The sequence below is a fragment of the Pseudophryne corroboree genome, chromosome 1 (genome assembly GCF_028390025.1).
Source record: "Pseudophryne corroboree isolate aPseCor3 chromosome 1, aPseCor3.hap2, whole genome shotgun sequence".
NCBI lineage: Eukaryota > Metazoa > Chordata > Amphibia > Anura > Myobatrachidae > Pseudophryne > Pseudophryne corroboree.
The window spans coordinates 160,476,547-160,498,089 of NC_086444.1; the positions used below are offsets into that span (position 1 = coordinate 160,476,547).

Here is a 21,543-nt window from a genome sequence, read left to right on the forward strand (position 1 = left end):
TCCAGCCCTTCAGTGAACAAAATGCCTTCTGTTACAGTCAAATATTTAAAATTTTGGCTCATCAGAGCACTTGCTGATATTTTTGTGCACCCCAATTCCTAGCTTTTCATGCATAGTTGAGTCGCTTGGCCTTGTTGAAGGTATGGATTTTTTGGCTGCAGTTCTTCCATGAAGACCACTTCTGGACAGACTTTTCTCTAACGTCCTAAGTGGATGCTGGGGACTCCGTCAGGACCATGGGGAATAGCGTCTCCGCAGGAGACAGGGCACAAAAGTAAAAGCTTTAGGATCAGGTGGTGTGCACTGGCTCCTCCCCCTATGACCCTCCTCCAAGCCTCAGTTAGTTAGATTTTTGTTAGTTAGATTTTTGTGCCCGGCCGAGAAGGGTGCAATCTAGGTGGCTCTCCTAAAGAGCTGCTTAGAGTAAAAGTGTGCTGTGTGTCGGTACGTGTGTGTCGACATGTATGAGGACGATGTTGGTGAGGAGGCGGAGCAATTGCCTGAAATGGTGATGTCACTCTCTAGGGAGTCGACACCGGAATGGATGGCTTATTTAAGGAATTACGTGATAATGTCAACACGCTGCAAGGTCGGTTGATGACATGAGACGGCCGGCAAACAAATTAGTACCTGTCCAGGCGTCTCAAACACCGTCAGGGGCTGTAAAACGCTCATTTACCTCAGTCGGTCGACACAGACACAGACACTGACACTGACTCCAGTGTTGACGGTGAAGAAACAAACGTATTTTCCTTTAGGGCCACACGTTACATGTTAAGGGCAATGAAGGAGGTGTTACATATTTCTGATACTACAAGTACCACAAGAAGGGTATTATGTGGGGTGTGAAAAAACTACCTGTAGTTTTTCCTGAATCAGATAAAATAAATGAAGTGTGTGATGATGCGTGGGTTTCCCCCGATAGAAAATTATTGGCGGTATACCCTTTCCCGCCAAAAGTTAGGGCGCGTTGGGAAACACCCTTTAGGGTGGATAAGGCGCTCACACGCTTATCAAAACAAGTGGCGGTACCGTCTCCAGATAGGGCCGCCCTCAAGGAGCCAGCTGAGAGGCTGGAACATATCCTAAAAAGGTATATACACACATACTGGTGTTATACTGCGACCAGCGATCGCCTCAGCCTGGATGTGCAGCGCTGGGGTGGCTTGGTCGGATTCCCTGACTGAAAATATTGATACCCTTGACAGGGACAGTATTTTATTGACTATAGAGCATTTAAAGGATGCATTTCTATATATGCGAGATGCACAGAGGGATATTTGCACTCTGGCATCAAGAGTAAGTGCGATGTCCATATCTGCCAGAAGATGTTTATGGACACGACAGTGGTCAGGTGATGCAGATTCCAAATGGAAGTATTGCCGTATAAAGGGGAGGAGTTATTTGGGGTCGGTCCATCGGACCTGGTGGCCTCGGCAACAGCTGGAAAATCCACCTTTTTTACCCCAAATCACATCTCAGCAGAAAAAGACACCGTCTTTTCAGCCTCAGTCCTTTCGTCCCCATAAGGGCAAGCGGGCAAAAGGCCAGTCATATCTGCCCAGGGATAGAGGAAAGGGAAGAAGACTGCAGCAGGCAGCCCATTCCCAGGAACAGAAGCCCTCCACAGCTTCTGCCAAGTCCTCAGCATGACGCTGGGGCCGTACAAGCGGACTCAAGTGCGGTGGGGGGTCGTCTCAAGAGTTTCAGCGCGTAGTGGGCTCACTCGCAAGTGGACCCCTGGATCCTACAAGTAGTATCCCAGGGGTACAGACTGGAGATTCGAGACGTCTCCCCCTCGCAGGCTCCTGATGTCTGCTTTACCAACGTCTTCCTCCGACAGGGAGGCAGTATTGGAAACAATTCACAAGCTGTATTCCCAGCAGGTGATAATCAAAGTACCCCTCCTACAACAAGGAAAGGGGTATTATTCCACACTATATTGTGGTACTGAAGCCAGACGGCTCGGTGAGACCTATTCTAAATGGGAAATCTTTGAACACTTACATACAAAGGTTCAAATCAAGATGGAGTCACTCAGAGCAGTGATAGCGAACCAGGAAGAAGGGGACTATATGGTGTCCCTGGACATCAAGGATGCTTACCTCCATGTCCCAAATTGCCCTTCTCACCAAGGGTACCTCAGGTTCGTGGTACGGAACTGTCACTATCAGTTTCAGACGCTGCCGTTTGGATTGTCCACGGCACCCCGGGTCTTTACCAAAGTAATGGCCGAAATGATGATTCTTCTTCAAAGAAAAGGCGTCTTAATTATCCCTTACTTGGACGATCTCCTGATAAGGGCAAGGTCCAGAGAACAGTTGGAAGTCGGAGTAGCACTATCTCAAGTAGTTCTACGACAGCACGGGTGGATTCTAAATATCCAAAATCGCAGCCGTTTCCGACGACACGTCTGCTGTTCCTAGGGATGGTTCTGGACACAGTCCAGAAAAAGGTGTTTCTCCCGGAGGAGAAAGCCAGGGAGTTATCCGAGCTAGTCAGGAACCTCCTAAAACCAGGAAGTGTCAGTGCATCATTGCACAAGAGTCCTGGGAAAAATGGTGGCTTATTACGAAGCGATTCCATTCGGCAGATTCCACGCAAGAACTTTTCAGTGGGATCTGCTGGACAAATGGTCCGGATCGCATTTTCAGATGCATCAGCGGATAACCCTACCTCCAAGGACAAGGGTGTCTCTCCTGTGGTGGTTACAGAGTGCTCATCTTCTAGAGGGCCGCAGATTCGGCATTCAGGATTGGATGCTGGTGACCACGAAGGCCAGCCTGAGAGGCTGGGGAGCAGTCACACAGGGAAAAAATTTCCAGGGAGTGTGATCAAGTCTGGAGATTTTTCTCCACATAAATATACTGGAGCTAAGGGCAATTTACAATGCTCTAAGCTTAGCAAGACCTCTGCTTCAAGGTCAGCCGGTATTGATCCAGTGGGACAACATCACGGCAGTCGCCCACGTAAACAGACAGGGCGGCACAAGAAGCAGGAGGGCAATGGCAGAAACTGCAAGGATTTTTCGCTGGGCGGAAAATCATGTGATAGCACTGTCAGCAGTGTTCATTCCGGGAGTGGACAACTGGGAAGCAGACTTCCTCAGCAGGCACAACCTCCACCCGGGTGAGTGGGGACTTCATCGGGAAGTCTTCCACATGATTGTGAACCGTTGGAAACCAAAGGTGGACATGATGGCGTCCCGCCTGAACAAAAAACTGGACAAGTATTGCGCCAGGTCAAAAGACCCTCAGGCAATAGCTGTGGACGTTCTGGTAACACCGTGGGTGTACCAGTCGGTGTATGTCTTCCCTCCTCTGCTTCTCATACCGGAGGTATTGAGAATTATAAGATGTAGAGGAGTAAGAACTATACTCGTGGCTCCGGATTGGCCAAGAAGGACTTGGTACCCGGAACTTCAAGAGATGCTCACAGAGGACTCATGGCCTCTGCCGCTAAGAAGGGACTTGCTTCAGCAAGTACCATGTCTGTTCCAAGACTTACCGCGGCTGCGTTTGACGGCATGGCGGTTGCACGTCGGATCCTAAGGGAAAAAGGCATTCAGGAAGAGGTCATTCCTACCCTGGTCAAAGCCAGGAAGGAGGTGACCGCACAACATTATCACCACAGGTGGCGAAAATATGTTGCGTGGTGTGAGGCCAGGAAGGCCCCATGAGGAAATTTCAACTCGGTCGTTTCCTGCATTTCCTGAAAACAGGAGTGTCTATGGGCCTCAAATTGGGGTCCATTAAGGTTCAAATTTCGGCCCTGTCGATTTTCTTCCAGAAAGAATTGGCTTCAGTTCCTGAAGTCCAGAAGTTTGTCAAGGGAGTACTGCATATACAACCCCCTTTTGTGCCTCCAGTGGCACTGTGGGATCTCAACGTAGTTCTGGGATTCCTAAAATCACATTGGTTTAAACCGCTCAAATCTGTGGATTTGAAATATCTCACAGGGAAAGTGACCATGCTGTTGGCCCTGGCCTCGGCCAGGCGAGTGTCAGAATTGGCGGCGTTTGTCTCAAAAAAGCCCATATCTGATTGTCCATTCGGACAGGGCAGAGCTGCGGACTCGTCCCCAGTTTCTCCCTAGGGTGGTGTCAGTGTTTCATCCGAACCAGCTTATTGTGGTACCTGCGGCTACTAGGGACTTGGAGGACTCCAAGTTGCTAGATGTTGTCAGGGCCCTGAAAATATAGTTTCCAGGACGGCTGGAGTCAGGAAAACTGACTTGCTGTTATCCGGTATGCACCCAACAAACTGGGTGCTCTTGCTTCTAAGCAGACGATTGCTAGTTGGATGTGTAGTACAATTCAGCTTGCACATTCTGTGGCAGGCCTGCCACAGCCAAAATATTTAAATGCCCATTCCACAAGGAAGGTGGGCTCATCTTGGGCGGCTGCCCGAGGGGTCTCGGCTTTACAACTTTGCCGAGCTGATACTTGGTCAGGGGCACACCCTGACTGAGGAGGACCTGGAGTTCCCTCATTCGGTGCTGCAGAGTCATCCGCACTCTCCCGCCCGTTTGGGAGCTTTGGTATAATCCCCATGGTCCTGACGGAGTCCCCAGCATCCACTTAGGACGTTAGAGAAAATAAGAATTTACTTACCGATAATTCTATTTCTCGTAGTCCGTAGTGGATGCTGGGCGCCCATCCCAAGTGCGGATTGTCTGCAATACTTGTACATAGTTATTGTTACAAAAATCGGGTTATTATTGTTGTGAGCCATCTTTTCAGATGCTCCGCTGTTATCATGCTGTTAACTGGGTTCAGATCACAGGTTGTACAGTGTGATTGGTGTGGCTGGTATGAGTCTTACCCGGGATTCAAAATCCTTCCTTATTGTGTACGCTCGTCCGGGCACAGTATCCTAACTGAGGCTTGGAGGAGGGTCATAGGGGGAGGAGCCAGTGCACACCACCTGATCCTAAAGCTTTTACTTTTGTGCCCTGTCTCCTGCGGAGCCGCTATTCCCCATGGTCCTGACGGAGTCCCCAGCATCCACTACGGACTACGAGAAATAGAATTATCGGTAAGTAAATTCTTATTTTCCAAACAGTAGATAGGTTTACCTGGGTCACACTGGTTTGTGCCAGTTCCGAGCTGATGGCAATGCTGGACATCTTCCGATTTTGTATGGATGTAAGCATGATGTGTCTTTCATCTGATGCACTAAGTTGGAGAGAGAATTGACTACATAGGAGAGGAATGAGTTAAACATCCTGTGAGGGGTGGACCTAGCTGTGAGGTAGTACAGCCTTAGGAAAAGGGGAGGGTTAGGATATATATAGGCAGGAGTGGCCATTTTGGGTCTCTTTGCTTGTGAATTTCCTTGGGTGAGTGCTGCTTTGCAGATTTTTCACCCTTATATTTACTTCACTTTAAAAGTTTATTAATTGGAAAGCATGGCCTCCAGCCGCCCACGCCGGTCCGCTGGTGCCCCAGCCCGTTACCAGTCTGGTGAGGCTGGTCCCGGGGCAGGGGTGTCCGGCTCTGATGATGCCGTACCTTCCCCTGGGGCCTCTCAGATTGCAGGGGGTTCGGAGCGCAGAACGCGCTCCTCTGGCGACCCGGTGGTCGGGTCTGCCACTGCGGGCGGGCGCGGTCGGCGGTCCGGGGCGGCTCGGCGGTCTGGCCTCCCGGAGAGGGGCGAGCAACAGCCCTTGCCTCCGGGGTCGGCCAGGGGTACCGGGAATGCGGGCGCCCGCGGGCGCGCCCCGCCGGGCGCCTTTCGGCACCCGCTACTTCAACTCCCGCACACTCACGCTTGCCGGGGCCGGATAGAGGCCCCAGGCGGGGGGTGAGAGCCGGGCGGGAGCTCGTGGCGATCCGGGCCGGGCCCGTCGCGGGGCCCAGCGCAGGATCGATGGGCACGCCAGCAGAGACCTCAGCGGAGGGCGCCCGGGCTGGAAGCGGTGGGGCGCGCGCACGGCGTGCGCGCGCGCCCACGCGCGGCTCCGGCGGCGTCTCTCGCGCGCGTGTGCGCGCAGCGACGCCGCAGCACTCTGTGTCCCCCCAGCCCTCCTCGTTGCGGCCGGATCCCGGCATGACGAGGGGGGGGAGGAGGCCTGGCAGGGATCAACCAGGTTTTGGGGGGAATGAGCCCAGCGGTGCTGAGGGCACAGCATCGCGGGCACCTAGTGAACCACGGAGCGGGGCCAACCCTGCTGGCCGAGCTGGCTCCGTCCGGCGGCGGGTGGGCCTCAGAGAAGGGGTAGAGCGGGAGGCAGGCATCACTCCCAGGGGGCCGGGGCGGGTCGGTTCAGGATGGATGGATGGGTGGATATCCGGGGTGAGGTATCCTAACGTGGCGTACCCCCCCCCACAGGGCCGACCTGGCCGCGGAGCGGATGGGTCCTGGCTGCCTATGCCCAGCGGTGGTTCTAATCGCCGTGTGCCTCCGACCCGGCAGCCATCAGGCGACGTCATGGCGTCCCGGGGTCACGCTGAACCGCAAGGCGCGTTTGCGTCGGCCCTTGCCACGGTGGTGGCGGCGTTGAGTCCGCTCGCCGTGGCCCCGGAGCTCGAGGGCGGGTCCGGGGGGGTGCCGGGCGGATCGGGCGCTGGTGCCGTTTCAGCCGCCCAGAGGGTAGCGCGTGCGTGCCGGGAGCTTGGTGCGGCCGCGGCACAGCTGCATCTGCAGCCGCGGCAGGACGAGAGTGTGCAGTCATCTGGCACGCCTGCTCTTGGACGGGCTAGGCGCACGCCACTGTTTGTGTCCGGGTCCTCTCTCCCTTTTCTGCCCACAGATGTTCAAGCAGATACAGGGGTATCGGAATCGGAAGATGAGGATGTTACGTATGTCGCGCCTGAGGAATCTGGATCTGACCAATCTACGGCTTCAGGTGAGGCGGAACAGTCGGGGTCAGTTTCAAGTACGCCCTCGTGTTCGCGCAGCTCTTCCCCTTCCTCCTCTTCTTCCTCTTCTTCCTCCTCCTCCCTTTCTTCGGCAGCGTCCGACGTCAGTAGCACGACGAAGGCGAAGAAAAGGGCAACCAAATACGCCAAGAAGGCGGCTGGGCAGCAGGAGAGGCGTAAGAGGCGAAGGCTGCTTAGCAAGGAATCTCGCAGGGCCAAGAAGCGACGCGACCTGCCAGGCGTGGTCCGCTGCGAATATACCGCTGTCATGCGGGGGCTTAGGGATAGCTGCAGCAAGAAGATTCGCAAGGGGGACTACGTAGATGTCTTCGTCTTGACTAAAGACGCTAAAAAAGATTTTATGGCAGCAACCGCTAAGAAGGGCATAGGGGCCGAGGCGTTCCGCACGTTTGATAACTGGCTGGCGGGTTTCTGGGTTTTCGCGGCTTGTTACCTTGAGGACAGGCCAGAGGAACACATGAATGTCATTCGGTACCTGCATCTCGTGCACGATATGCAACGCACGTCGGCGGGTAACGAATGGCGTAGGTATGATGAAGAATTCCGGGAGAAGCAGGACGGGTTGTACGTGATGGACTTCGGTTTCAAGGACGTGGAGGTCTGGCTTAAGGTCACCAGGGCCTCGCAGCAGGCCAAGGAGCCCCGGAGCGCAGGGGCGGACGGACACCGTGCTGGGCCGTCCGCCCATGCGCCCGGCGCGGACGGCGGGTCGGCCAAGCCAGGTAGGTCGGCCGTCCGTACGGGGAAGCAGCCCGCAACGAAAGGACTCTGTTTCGCGTTTAACAACGCTGCATGTTCCTATGGCAAGCAGTGTCGGTTCCGTCACGCTTGCCTCCATTGCGGGGGTTCCCACCCGGCCTCATCCTGCTTCAAGAGTAGTCGGCAGGGCCCCCGTACTAAGCAATCCTACACGAGAGCGGCATCCGGCGGGAGCGCTCCACAGGGCGCCAACGCCAATTAGGTTAGAGGCTATGGGTAGATGGTTGGATTGGTATCCGAATAGGGAGGATGCCAGGTTTTTATATTCAGGTTTTCGTTTTGGTTTCCGCTTGCCTGTTGCGAGCGATGTTACGGTTCGGGCACAGAGGAACCTCCAGTCTGCTCGGGCCTTGCCTTTAGTGTTGCGGGAAAAGGTCGATAAAGAGGTCAGGCTGGGCAGGATGGAGGGGCCGTTTGCACCACCCCCAGTGGAGGACCTCGTCATCTCCCCGGTGGGGGTGGTCCCCAAGAAAACGCCCGGTTCTTTTCGACTGATTCAACACCTTTCCTACCCAGCGGGGGCCTCGGTCAACGACGCCATACCTCCGGCTCATTGCTCGGTAGTGTATCAGTCGTTTGACGAGGCGCTTGATTTGGTCCGCAGCTACGGCGCTGGGGCCCTCATGGCAAAGATCGACGTCGAATCCGCTTTTAGGTTGCTGTCCCTCCATCCGGACTCATTCCGTTTTATGGGCTTCCGGATTGGATCGGAATATTTCATTGACAAATGTTTGCCGATGGGATGTTCCGTTTCATGCTCGTATTTCGAACGTTTTAGCACCTTCCTGCATTGGTGCGTGGAGTCTTCGTCGGGTGGGCACGGGGTTGCCCACTACCTCGATGATTTCCTTTGTACGGGACCGGCGGATTCGCCGCGGTGCGGCAAATTGCTTTTCAGTATACGAGCATTGTTCTGTCATTTCGGAGTGCCAGTGGCCGAGGACAAAACGGAGGGGCCGGTTTCTTGCCTGTCATTTCTGGGAATCGAGATCGACACAGTGTCAGGCGCGTGTCGCCTTCCTTTGGACAAAGTGGCTAAGCTTCGCGAAGCCATTGGCCATTTCATGGGTTCGCGCAAGGTTAAGCTGCGGCAGGCGCAATCCTTGCTGGGCATGTTTAACTTTGCATGTCGGGTCATCCCGATGGGCAGGGTTTTCTGCCGGAAGCTTGAACGAGCGACTGCGGGGTGTGCCAGGCCGCACCACTTTGTACGCTTGTCCGCTGAGTTAAAAATGGATCTGGCAGTATGGGCCTCGTTCCTGGAGGATTTCAACGGTGTGCGCATATGGCAGGCCCCAACGGTCGACAGCGCTAGATTGCAGCTGTTCACCGACGCGGCAGGAGCCTCCGGGTTTGGTTGCTATCTTGAGGGATCTTGGTGCGCGGCATCATGGCCGGCGGACTGGCACCAGGCGGGTTTGACTAAGGACCTTCTGCTCCTGGAACTTTTTCCCATCATGGTTGCGCTGGAAATTTGGGGCGAGCGGCTAGCACATCGCAGCATCCTGTTCAGATGCGACAATCTGGGCGTGGTGCACGCGATTAACAACCAGAGGGCAAAATCGCTGGTGGTGCTACGGGTGCTAGGGCAGTTGCTGCTTACTTGCCTGCGCAGGAACGTGTGGTTTCGCGCACAACACGTACCGGGTCTGGAGAATGGGGTCGCTGACGCGCTATCACGAGGGCAATGGGATAGGTTTTACTTGTTGGCTCCTGAGGCCGACGAACGGGGTTTTCATTGTCCCGGTTATGTCTGGCAGGTCATCGAGCCGGACTGGAAGGTCTAGCACTGCGATCGGTCGCGCCATCCACGCTTAAGGCTTACGAACAGGCCTGGAGCGAATGGGAAGAATTTGCTAGAGGACGGAAGCAACGAGGTAAGAGCGGGCATCGGATGATGCTTTCTTTTATTTGGCAGCTTTATGTTTCGGGTAGGTCTAGAGCGGTGGTTTCCCGGTACTTGGCTGGCATTGCGTTCTTCTGCAGAATTAAGGGTGTTCCAGATGTGACGAAAAGTGGGATTCTGCTTAGGGCAATGAAAGGATGGGCGCGCGTGGCGCCTACACCGCCTGACAGAAGGCGGCCCATTGATGCGGCTTTGCTGCCGGGCATCATTGGGTCGGTCGGAGCCATCGCATCGTCTATGTTTGAATCGCTGCTTTTTAGATTAGCGTTCTCTATGGCTTACCACGGTGCCTTTAGGATATCGGAGTTGGTAGCGCCTTCTAAGCAAACGGATTCGCGCATGCTGGTGGGGGACGTGGTGGTGAGTGGGAGGTCCTTGCTGTGCAGATTGCGACGCTCTAAGACGGACCAAGTGGGGAAGGGCCGATGGGTCACCCTGGTTCCGGCACTTGAGGAGAGCATATGCCCAGTACGGTTGGCAGTACAATATGAGGCAGTGAGGCCCGACTGTCGGGGGTCGTGGTTGCTGCACTATGACGGGCTGCCAGTAACGAAGTTTCAATTTCGGTGGATGATGGGTCGCTGTCTGTCGAGCTTGGGCCTTTCACCCTCCCACTTCGGTACACACTCCTTCCGCATAGGGGCTGCAACGGCGGCAGCGGCAGCGGGTTTTTCGGGGGCGCAAATCCAGGCGGTGGGACGATGGAAGTCGTCCTGTTATAAGCGGTACATTCGCCCCGTCGCCTGAGATATTTTGCTTAAGCGTAGCTGGCCTTGATAAAGTTAGAGTAAGATCATGTTTGCTTTGTGTTTATGCATATGTTATGTTCACTGTACGTTGGTTTGTTTACCCGTGTGTGATCCTACTCAGGGATTAGCCACTTGCCGCTGCGGGCGTGAGCCGGCAGCGGGGGTCTGGAGTTATTTTGCGATTTTTGCCTGACTTGACGGACTGAATTCTAATCATTAATTCGGCTGATCTTTTTCTTCTAAGTCCCTCAGCAGGTTTTTATGCTTTCACCTCCAGCTGAGTTATTTCATGTTTTACCCTCTTTTTTCATACCCCCCCCCCCCCCACCCCCCCACCCCCTGTTTAATTTTGTTTTGTTTCTTTTGCCTTTCCCTTAATGTCTTAATGTTTTTGCTTCAAATTGGCTAGAAGCTCGGGAGATCGGCTAGGCCGTGACTGCTGCGACATTAGGAAGCAATAAAAAAAAATTATTTTTGGCAGATCCTTCAGGTTAACACAATTACAATTTATGGCGTAGAAGTCTAGTAACACATTTTACCCCTTTTTCCTTCCCTTCAGGTTGTTTCGCTGATGGCTTGTCCGTTTGGGTGGTCGGCCACTCGTATGTCTTTTGGGCAGCAAGGTTTTTGGCCTCTGATACTGCTCAGAGGTTTCCTGGAGGTCAGGGAGTCAGATGGCTTGGTTGGCGAGGAATGATGTGGAAAGATCTGATGAGTAGACTAGTCAGTCAGGCCAGGAAGCATGGAGTTCCCAAGGTTTTGGTTGTCCACTTAGGTGGCAACGACCTAGGGAAGAGGACTTCCTTGGAGTTACGGTGGGCCATGATACAAGATCTGGCAAGGGTGGCCGCAGCATGGACCAATTGTATATTGGTATTTTCCCTGATGGTGCCAAGGTTGAGTTGGCGAGGTGTGGAGGACGGACGCGTAATAGATGAGGCCAGGATAAAGGTGAATGGGGCGGTGGCGAAGTGGGTCTTGGCCCACGGAGGTAAAGTGGTTCGCCACCCTAGGATTCGGTTCCGAGACAAACACCTTTTTCGGCCTGATGGTGTACATCTATCCAATGAGGGGATGATGTTTTTCCTGGAGGATCTGTTCCTAGTGTTGCAGGAGTTAGGGTAGGTTATGGTGGCGGTGCGAGGACTCTGGGATGGAGTCCTTCGCTTTTGGCGGAAAAGAACGGCAGTTTGTAGTTGTATGGTTTTTATAGGTAGTAAGTTTCAGTGTTATATGGTTTAGGTGCACTCACCTCCATCGACTTAATGGCCGCTCGACCACCCATCCGGGAGGCAGCGGCAGGGCACCCAGGAGCGGTGGGAAGTCACTGTGGGGGTTGTGTTGACACCTATTACCGGTTTTGATAGGGTGCTGGACGGTTTCGGTCAGTTTACCTTTTTAAGTTTACAAATAGTTTAATAGAGCCGTTCTTTTTTCTGCCACCATTATGCCGGCTGATTCGGCATCTTAACAAACTTTTTCCAATTACAGGTTTTGCTATGGTTAGGGTCAAATAAATAGCTAGCAATTTTTCTGCCAAAATCAAGTCTCCGTGTCTTTATTTACTGGTATAAAAGGTAACTAAGGTTTACTTGAATAAAGGGGGTCCACCAAATATCACTAGGATGTTTAGGAGAGAGAATTGACTACATAGGAGAGGAATGAGTTAAACATCCTGTGAGGGGTGGACCTAGCTGTGAGGTAGTACAGCCTTAGGAAAAGGGGAGGGTTAGGATATATATAGGCAGGAGTGGCCATTTTGGGTCTCTTTGCTTGTGAATTTCCTTCCCGCCCTCCCGCCCTATGGGTAGAGGTTGTTTTGTTTGACGCGGAGTGCATTGGCGTTTAATTGCTTGGCTGGTTTTATTCGTTGGCTATTTATAGGCGGAAAAGAACGGCAGTTTGTAGTTGTATGGTTTTTATAGGTAGTAAGTTTCAGTGTTATATGGTTTAGGTGCACTCACCTCCATCGACTTAATGGCCGCTCGACCACCCATCCGGGAGGCAGCGGCAGGGCACCCAGGAGCGGTGGGAAGTCACTGTGGGGGTTGTGTTGACACCTATTACCGGTTTTGATAGGGTGCTGGACGGTTTCGGTCAGTTTACCATTTTAAGTTTACCAATAGTTTAATAGAGCCGTTCTTTTTTCTGCCACCATTATGCCGGCTGATTCGGCATCTTAACAAACTTTTTCCAATTACAGGTTTTGCTATGGTTAGGGTCAAATAAATAGCTAGCAATTTTTCTGCCAAAATCAAGTCTCCGTGTCTTTATTTACTGGTATAAAAGGTAACTAAGGTTTACTTGAATAAAGGGGGTCCACCAAATATCACTAGGATGTTTATCCTTTTACAGTCCTCAACATTGCCCATTTTTTTGTAAGAAAGTACAAGCAGGTACTTATCCATAATGCAATACCATAAGGAATGTGAATGAATACATCCAAATTTATTCTGCAGCAGGACAATGACCCCAAACATACAGTTAATGTCCTTTAGAACTACCTTCCACATAAAGAAAAATAAGGAGTCCTGGAAGTAATGATCTGGCCCCTACAGAGTCCTGATCTCAACATTATCAAGTCTGTATGGGATTACATGAAGGGAGAGAAGGATTTGAGCAAGCTTAAATCCACAGAAGATCTGTGGTTAGTTTCCCAAGATATTTGGAACAATCTCCCTGCAGAGTTCTTTCAAAAACTCTGTGCAAGTGTACCTAGAAGAATTGATGCTGTGATGCTGTGTTAAGGCAAAGGGTGGTCACACCAAATATTGATTTGATTTACAGTTCTCTTCTGTTCATTCACTTTGCATTTTGTTAATTGATAAAAATAAACTATTATCACTTCTATTTTTGAAAGCATTCTTACTTTGCTGCATTTTTTCCACACCTGCCTAAACCGCCACAGGATTGTGTCTGGCCAGACAGTTGTGATATTATTGACAGTGGTTCCTGTGGCCTTATAACAAGTTGGTCGGTGGGTCGCCCGTACACACAGCTGTACCCAGAGCTTAAAGTGGTCCTAGAGAGGTGGTGGAATTCACCCCCCCCCTCTCCAAGGCGCCCACGTTATAGAGTTATTGCGTGCGCTGTAAAAAAGGGGGCATGGTCTCAAAAAGGGGCATGGTCACACAATAGTAATAATACCTACAGTAGTAGCACCCCGTAATACACATAATGCCCACCTTATACAATGCCCCTTATACAATGCCCACAGTACTAGTGCTCCTTATGCAATGTCCACTGTACTTGTAGTGCCCACAGTGGTAGTGTCCCTTATATAGAGCCCATAGTAGTGGTGCCTCTTATGCAATGACCGCAGTAGTAGTGCCTCTTATGTACCCATGAGTGATGCCCCTTATGAAGTGCCCCCTTTACAGTGCCCTCATTAGTAGTGCCCCCACTAGTAATGCCCTTAATGGTAATGCCCCTGTGTAGTATTGCCCCCAGTAGTAATGTTGCCTGTAGTAATGTCCCCAGTCGTTTAGCCCCATGTAGTTTAGCCGCAGTAGTTATGCCCCCAGTGGTAATGCCCCTGCAGTTTAGCCCCCAGTTGTTTAGCCCCCATGTAGTTTGCCGTTAGTAATGCCCCCAGTAGTTTGCCCACTTGTAGTTTAGCACCCAGTAGTAATGCCCCCAGTCGTAATGCCCCCCTGTAGTTTGCCCCCTTGTAGTTCAGCCCCTGTAGTTCTGCCCCCTTTTAGTTTGCCCCCTTGTAGTTTAGTCCCCAGTAGTAATGCCCCAGTAGTTTTACCCCTGTAGTTATGACCCCAAGTAGTAATACCCCTCTAGTTATACCCCCAGTAGTATTGCCCACCTGTAGTTTGCCCCTGTTAGTAATGCCCCCAGTAGCTTGCCCCCTTGTAGTTTGCCCACAGTAGTTTACCCCCAGTAGTAATGCCACCAGTAGTTTGCCCGCAGTAGTAAAGCCCCCAACAGTAATGCCCCCTCAGTAGTAATGCCCCCAGTAGATGCGCCGCTACACATAGGGGGGAAAAAAACACCATACTCACAGGGCCCTGCTCCCGCGTCTGACCGCTGCAGTAATTCCGGCGTCCGGCTGCCCAGCACTATGAGAGAGACTATGAGAGAGATTTATTGCACAGTGTGTACCTAGCCTTACTGTATACGCACCAAATTGATTCAATAGTTTTTGGTTGGAGATACCCTTTAACAACCATGTTAACATATAGCTCTGTGATTTGCCAGCTATGAACACGGGTTCTTGGCACATGAGCGTGCATAAACTGTGCGAGCTGGTATTTCAACCCTGGTAGCGAGCAGGGTTGAACTCGTGTTCAACTCGGCTCGCTGTGCGATGTGAATGGGAGCCAGGTCGATGCGACCCGTTTCCCGTTCACTGTGTGTGTACGGGCGGAGCTTGGAGATCATGTCATGCAGGTCGCACCCTGGGAGCTCCCGTGTAAGGCTCCCAGATGCGACCCGCCTCAGGCGGTGTGAAAGCGGTATGAATAAGATCACCCTAAACTTTAGGTTCAAACAAGAATAATGTTTGGTTTTTGCAGGTCACATACTTAGGGGAAAAACTGACAAGTCTTATGAAACAGGAGGACTTTGCTCCAAAGAAATGTAATCACTATGCCCTGCAAGACCAAACTAATGGTAAGAGGTCATTCAAGAATATCACATGTTATCTTGATTTTCAGAGATATTTCAGTCACAATGACAATATTATAAACTTGTTTACAGCTGACACTATGTTTTGCATATGTTGTAAAAATGAGGTGTGTTAGGTCACAATGTCACATGCTTTCACTTGCAGCATAGAGCTTACTGGAAGCCAAGTCACAAAAGAGTGGGTGTACATTAACAAGAGTTGCGCAATGAAAGCAGACTGAGCAGCCTTAATTGCTGCACCGGGAGGGACAAACACAAAATCCCTGGATGCTTTATAGATAGACAAAAGTGTGCAGCATCTAATGGCGCTAAGCCCGTAAGATGTATCCCTTATATTACTTAGGGAATATATCAATTAAAACCAAAGTGGTTAAAAAATACAATACATTTTATTAAAATAAAACATGTGGACATGCATGAACAATAACAGTTTGAAGAAAGAATAAAAATACAAATTAAAATTTTTTGAACACAATACAGTACATAGTATGTGCAGCTGGAACTGGGAGGCAGTGACTCGGTCAAAGTGCTAGTGCAATGTGCTGGTGGCAAATCTCTCACCCTTGGTCCAGTTTTCAATCCAATATACAGTATATTGGATTGAAAACTGGACCAAGGAGCGGTGACCACCTGGTAAAGAACTCAGAAGCTGATTCATGCCCCATGCGGTGGTGCCGGGCTATATCAGCGCCGGACCAGCATTGCTTTCCTAAGCTAGCCCACCGCAGGGCCACCAAAGGGTGAGAGATTTGCCACCAGCACATTGCACTAGCACTTTGACAGAGTCACTGCCTCCCAGTTCCAGCTGCACATACTATGTACTGTATTGTGTTCAAAAATTTTTAATTTGTATTTTTATTCTTTCTTCAAACTGTTATTGTTCATGCATGTCCACATGTTTTAATAAAATGTATTGTATTTTTTAACCACTTTGGTTTTAATTGATATATTCCCTAAGTAATATAAGGGATACATCTTACGGGCTTAGCGCCATTAGATGCTGCACACTTTTGTCTATCTGGAAGCCAAGTCAGGCATTTATGAAGTGTATAGTATTTCATATATATACTGTAAAATATATATTTTGTTATCTTTCTACTAATCGTCACTTGTTACCAAAGATTAAGATATTGGCCCTCATTCCGAGTTGTTCGCTCGGTATTTTTCATCGCATCGCAGTGAAAATCCGCCTAGTACGCATGCGCAATGTTCGCACTGCGACTGCGCCAAGTAACTTTACTATGAAGAAAGTATTTTTACTCACGGCTTTTTCTTCGCTCCGGCGATCGTAATGTGATTGACAGGAAATGGGTGTTACTGGGCGGAAACACGGCGTTTCAGGGGCGTGTGGCAAAAAACGCTACCGTTTCCGGAAAAAACGCAGGAGTGGCCGGAGAAACGGTGGGAGTGCCTGGGCGAACGCTGGGTGTGTTTGTGACGTCAACCAGGAACGACAAGCACTGAACTGATCGCACAGGCAGAGTAAGTCTGGAGCTACTCTGAAACTGCTAAGTAGTTAGTAATCGCAATATTGCGAATACATCGGTCGCAATTTTAAGAAGCTAAGATTCACTCCCAGTAGGCGGCGGCTTAGCGTGTGTAACTCTGCTAAATTCGCCTTGCGACCGATCAACTCGGAATGAGGGCCATATTTCAAACAATCATTTACTACGGTACACTTGTTTTTTTTTAGGCCTCAGTGTTTTACTATTGTGCACTAAAATCAGCTATTGCACAATATAATTCAAATTAACCCTGATCTTCTGAGCCCCAATTTGTACATTAGTATATCTCTGTATAACAGGGTACAATAGTTTACCTGGTACAACCAAACATTAAAATAAGTATTAATAAACGTGCAAGGAACATTGGACTTAATTCATGGTTGTACGCAATGCGGATGTTTTCACAAGGGAGCGATTATCAGCAGACTGCGGATGTGCTGCGATCATACTACGCACATGCCAAGGTATCTTTACGATCGCGCTCACACTGACAAGTTATACGCAGAGTGATTGATAGGAAGGAACCATTTGGGGGAGTTAACATGGGCATGGTAATTGTGGAGGACTTTCTTCTGCGGGCGTCTATTTTCTTTCCTGGGCGGCAGCTTCACTCTGGATGTTTAGCAGTTCTATAACCTAGAAAAACGCAGCTGCGTATGCATTTACATACAGACATGAATTAGGTCCATTGTGGGGTCATTCCGAGTTGATCGCTAGCTGCCGTTGTTTGCTGCACAGCGATTGGTGAAAAAAAAGGCTAATCTGCGCATGCGTATGCACTGCAGTGCGCTCGCGCGTCTTACGGGTACAAAGTCCTTTGTGGTTTTGCACTGGTTCTAGCGACGATTCCAATCGCACAGCTGATCGCAAGGAGATTGACAGGAAGAGGGCGTTTCTGGGTGTCAACTGACCGTTTTCTGGGAGTGTTTGGAAAACGCAGGCGTGGCCGGGCGTTTGCTGGGCGGGTATCTGACGTCATTACCGTGTCACTCGTCGCAGCAATCATAGCACAGGATAAGTAACTACAGGGCTGGTCTTGTTTTGCACAAAATGTGTTTGCAGGCGCTCTACTGCACAAGCGGTCGCACTCCTGCAAAGCGAAAATACACGTCCCCGTGGGCGGCGACTATGCGTTTGCACGGCTGCTAAAAACTGCTAGCGAGCGATCAACTCGGAATGACCCCCATTGTTGTAGCCGGTTATAGAGGTAACATGCATTCTCCGCTTTCTGTTTTCATGCCTGAAAATCTTTTGCAGGAATGCAAAAGTATTACAAGTGGCTCCAGTGTGAGAGGAGAGCTAGAAAAAGGTCATTAGCAACTATATTTAATAATAGGGCTTGAACTGTGTTAATTATAGAAAGTAAAATAATTTTCAGCTTCTGTGGTAATATTTTGGTAGTTTGCATTTCACATTTTATAACAATACTAGGTGATTCATCGCGCCCTACGGGCGCTCTTCACACCGTTGTAAGGGGCTACACCCCTGTAACCCCCCAGAGAAATGTGAAGGTGTAGAATAGTAGTTTGAGTGTTTCTTTTGGTGGAGGTGGGGGTGGGGGTGAGGGTGGTGGTGGTGGGGGGGGGGTTGAGGTGTATGTGTTTTACGGTTAGGGGCAGATGTTGTATGTGATAGGTTTTGGGTGGTTTTGTGCTGCATTGTGGAGGGGGGTGAAGGGACTGTGGGTGGCGGAGTGTGTTGTGGGAAGGTGTAGCAAGGATGGGGAAGGTGTTTTGTGTGTGCAGCGGGCGGGGGAGGGTGCGTGCGTGTTGCTAGGAGTGTGAAGGGTGAGTGTGTGTGTGTGTGTAAGGGAGAAGAGGTTGCATTGTTTGTGTGCTGACAGGCGATGGTATGTCTCTGGCTGCTGGAGCTGTAAAGTGTTGTGGTGATAGGGCTGTGTGGGACCATGAGGTGGCACTTGTTCCCCCCCTTGTGATGGGGGCATGCAAGTGAGGATTAGGGCAAAAGGCATTGCTGCACATACTGGGATGGATGATAGTGCAAGGTGGGCGTCTGTGAGTGTCTGCGTTGGGTGTATAGAATCTGGAATGTGCACTCGTGTCCCTTGTCCCGAGGTGTGGGTGTCTGGTGCTGGCGTGGAACATACATGTCTCCCGCGGGGCTGGGGGCAGTTGCTGCGATACACCTAACGGAAGTAGAGTGAGGTGCGGGGTGCTTGCAGTGTGATGCGGCGTCGCATGTGCAGCAACGGGCAGTGTTAACATGGTGTGTGCTGGTCCGTTGTGCGGACGGCGGCTCCCGGCCAGCATGTCCCCTCAGTAGCTGGATTTGGTAGCTGGTGACGGGGTTTGGCGGAGGGAGGGTTCCGTGGTGTGGGGTGCGGGTGTCAGTTGGGGTCTGGGTGGCTGTGTGTTGCTGGGAAAGGAGGCGCTCGTTTCCACATGGCCGCAGTGTGTGTGTGAGCTGGCAGCTGTGTCCGGAGCGGAGCATGGTGCATGCCATGGGAGTGTTGTGTGCGCAGGGATGGGTGGGTGGTGTGGCGTTGTGTAAATGGCGTGCGGTGGTCTGCATGGCCCCCCTGTGTTAGGTGGTGATGGGGTTGCATAAGTGAGGGGTCCATGGCATGGGGTGTGGGTGTACACATGGCCGGATTAAGCCTTGGGGGGACCCAGGGCACCAAAGACAGGTGCGCACCATCCCCCCCCCCCCACCACCACCGCTGATCACCAGCACCATCACCCCCCTCCCCTTCCCCCGCAGATTACCAGGAGAAAATCAGGCCGCTAATAACCATCCCTCTTCCTTCTCTCTCTCTCTCCCCCCCCTACCCCCTCCTCTGCTGCTCGCGCTGCTCACCTGGCTCACACAGGCAACTGGAGCGCTGCAGCAGGGTGACAGGACACCAGGTTGCCGGGGCAGGAGTGATCCACGCTGGCGGGGGCGGAGTGCGGGCTTTGCATGCGGCTTCCTCCTCTCGGCCATCCACGCTGGCGGGGGCGGAGTGCGGGCTGTGCGTGCGGCTTCCTCCTCTCGGCTAGCATGGCCGAGCAATCTCCAGCCTCCGCCGCCAGCAGCATCTCTCCTGATAGCGGCGGAGGCTGGAGTTTGCTCGGCCATGCTGGCCGAGAGCAGGAAGCCGCATGCAGAGCCCGCACTCCTCCCCCGGCAGCGTGGATCCCTCCTGCCCACCTGAATGGGGACAGAGCTCCGGCTGAGGGGACCCGTAAGTTAGGGATCCCAGGGTAGTGACCCCCTTAATGCGGCTCTTGTGTGAGCGGGCGCGGTGTGGCGTCCATCCAGTGGCTGATTGTGTCCGCCTCCCTACTGATGTGCTGTACAGGGCAGAGGCCGTTGCCTCCCCCCAGCACTGTAACTCCACCCAGCGTTACGGCCAGGCACAGAGTCAGACTTGGGCTAATATATAGGAGATTGGTCTATAAGAATCTGAAATGACAGTTCAGGCAGACTTAGGGGTATATGCAATTCCGGGCGAATTGCGGCTTTTTTTCGCCCGTTTTTAAATTCGACACAATTCGACCGTCGAATTCCGGCCGGCGGGTGCCGGAATTCTACATATTCAATAAAAAACGGATTCGACAGTCCCGCTGTCGAAAAACGGACCAATTGACGGATAAGTGCGTCCTGGATTCGAATTTTCCGACGGCGCAAAAATGGTTAAAAAACACAGAAAAAAATTGCGTGGGGTCCCCCCTCCTAAGCATAACCAGCCTCGGGCTCTTTGAGCCGGTCCTGGTTGTAAAAATACGGGGAAAAAATGGACAGGGGATCCCCCGTATTTTTAGAACCAGCACCGGGCTCTGCGTCCGGTCCTGGTGCAAAAAATACGGGGGACAAAAAGCGTAGGGGTCCCCCGTATTTTTTGAACCAGCACCGGGCTCCACTAGCTGGGGAGATAATGCCACAGCCAGGGGACACTTTTATACCGGTTCCTGTGGCCGTGGCATTAAATACCCAACTAGTCACCCCTGGCCGGGGTACCCTGGAGGAGTGGGGACCCCTTAAATCAAGGGGTCCCCCCTCCAGCTACCCAAGGGCCAGGGGTGAAGCCCGAGGCTGTCCCCCCCATCCAAGGGCTGCGGATGGGGGCTGATAGCCTTGTGTAAAATCAAAGAATATTGTTTTTTGCAGAAGAACTACAAGTCCCAGAAAGCCTCCCCCGCAAGCTGGTACTTGGAGAACCACAAGTACTAGCATGCGGGGGGAAATGGGCCCGCTGGTACCTGTAGTTCTTCTGCAAAAAAATATCCAAATAAAAGCAGGACACGCACACCTTGAAAGTAAAACTTTATTACATACATGCCGACACACACATACTTACCTATGTTCACATGCCGACTGTGTCCACGTCTCCATCTGTCGACGTCTCCAAGTAGAATCCGGGGTACCTGAAAATAAAATTATACACACCTAAATCCAGTGTCCTGTTATTATTTGTAATCCACGTACTTGGCAAAAAAACAAACCGCATACCCGGACCACGGACTGAAAGGGGTCCCATGTTTACACATGGGACCCCTTTCCCCGAATGCTGAGACCCCCCGTGACTCCTGTCACAGAGGGTCCCTTCAGCCAATCAGGGAGCGCCACGTTGTGGCACTCTCCTGATTGGCTATGCGCGTCTGAGCTGGCAGACAGCGCATCGCAAAGCCGCTCCATTATATTCATTGGTGGGAACTTTGCGGTCAGCGGTGAAGTTACCCGCGGTCACTAGTGACTAGTTGGGTATGTAATGCCACGGCCGCACGGACCGGTATAAAAGTGTCCCCCCGGCTGTGGCATTATCTCCCCAGCTAGTGGAGCCCGGTGCTGGTTCAAAAAATACGGGGGACCCCTACGCTTTTTGTCCCTCGTATTTTTTGCACCAGGACCGGACGCAGAGCCCGGTGCTGGTTCGAAAAATACGGGGGATACCCAGTCAATTTTTTCCCCCATATTTTTACAACCAGGACCAGCTAAAAGAGCCCAAGGCTGGTTATGCTTAGGAGGGGGGACCCCATGCATTTTTTTTCCCAGAATTTTAACCCATTCCCACCCCATCCCACTGAAAACCATGCTCTCTCAATTTTAGTCAGTTAAAAAAAAAACATTTTAAAAAAATATATAAATAATAGTTGTAAATCC

At 51.5% G+C, this 21,543-nt stretch overlaps 1 protein-coding gene across 5 annotated transcripts in view; it reads left to right on the forward strand.

Annotated features, from left to right (window-relative positions):
- Positions 1-21,543, forward strand: part of ANKRD31 (ankyrin repeat domain 31) — a 387,557-nt gene that overhangs the window by 335,446 nt on the left and 30,568 nt on the right. For 4 of the 5 annotated variants that reach the window (XM_063963834.1, XM_063963836.1, XM_063963837.1 and 1 more), the window contains one exon: positions 14,824-14,920. The exons of the other annotated variant lie outside the window; for it this stretch is intronic. In XM_063963834.1, the coding sequence (XP_063819904.1) occupies positions 14,824-14,920 (97 nt within the window). The remainder of the gene's footprint in view (positions 1-14,823; positions 14,921-21,543) is intronic. 5 annotated transcript variants of the gene reach the window in all.